Raw genomic sequence first — 1,049 nt, forward strand, 5'->3', positions numbered from 1 at the left:
TATATATATATATATCTGTAATTATTAGCAATATAAATTCTTTACTTAAAAATATTATCTAACAATATATAACAAGCAGACATAAATAATACAGTTAGACAACCTTAAATGCTTTCATCAAACATTTTATAGTATCTCTCTCTCTCTCTCTTTCTCTCATTGTCTCTTTCTCTCTCTTTCTATCTAAGGTCCATGCCAAGCACGAAAAGAAAGATGGCGACTCGACAGAAGTCATTGAGTACAGTCGTAAAGTTAGCTTGCCGCCTAAAATTGACTTGAAAAGCATGAACTGCGTTTTATCTTCGGACGGCTACTTGACCACAGAAGCGCTTGTAGCACCACCTAATTACATCAACTTTGATGAAGAATTTCCTTCCATAGCGAACAGCAGTCCAACACGATTACTGAATATCAACATGCTGCACCCTGAAAGAACGTCTCCTCGTTTACCAAGAAGGGATTACGAAAGTACCAACCAGAAATTCAGAACCGAAGTCGACGTATCAGATTTCCAACCGGAAGACGTTAAAATTACTACTCAAAACCAAAAGATAATAATCAAAGCCAGACGTGAAGAGAAAGTGGGAGGTAGAACAACTTCAAAAGAATTCAACAAGGAAATTGCTATTCCAAAATCAAAGGATCCAGAAAAAATTAAAGCATTTTTTTCAGCTAGTGGTAAGCTCATTCTTGAAGAATCGTAAAAACAAAGATTTTAAAAAAACTCTCAAATCATTATTTGAATTATCTGAAAAAACATGAAATTAAATCATTTTCTGTAATCTTCTGATAGAAATTCATTGATATTTTGTTACGTCTTTTTATGTCCTGAGTTCAAATTCCGCCAGAGTTCATTGTGCTTTCATTTTTACCAGGGTCGATAAAATAAAGTACCAGTCAAGTACTGGCATTATTATGAATAACAATAACCTTCTCTTCCAAATCTGTAGTCTTGTGCGTATACTAGAAATCATTGTCATAAAGCATACAGAAGGCGACTTACTGGCAGAATAGTTAGATCGTCGTACAAAATGTCTCACAGTCATTCT

General features: G+C 34.4%; 1 protein-coding gene across 1 annotated transcript in view; it reads left to right on the forward strand.

Annotated features, from left to right (window-relative positions):
• The window catches only part of LOC106876515 (major egg antigen), a 7,088-nt gene extending 6,301 nt beyond the window's left edge, over positions 1-787 (forward strand). Inside the window, exon 3 of the mRNA XM_052967817.1 lies at positions 189-787. Within this exon, the coding sequence (XP_052823777.1) occupies positions 189-704 (516 nt within the window). The 3' untranslated portion in view covers positions 705-787. The remainder of the gene's footprint in view (positions 1-188) is intronic.
• Positions 788-1,049: the final 262 nt, after the last annotated feature.

The sequence above is a fragment of the Octopus bimaculoides genome, chromosome 5 (assembly GCF_001194135.2).
Source record: "Octopus bimaculoides isolate UCB-OBI-ISO-001 chromosome 5, ASM119413v2, whole genome shotgun sequence".
Classification (NCBI taxonomy): Eukaryota; Metazoa; Mollusca; class Cephalopoda; order Octopoda; family Octopodidae; genus Octopus; species Octopus bimaculoides.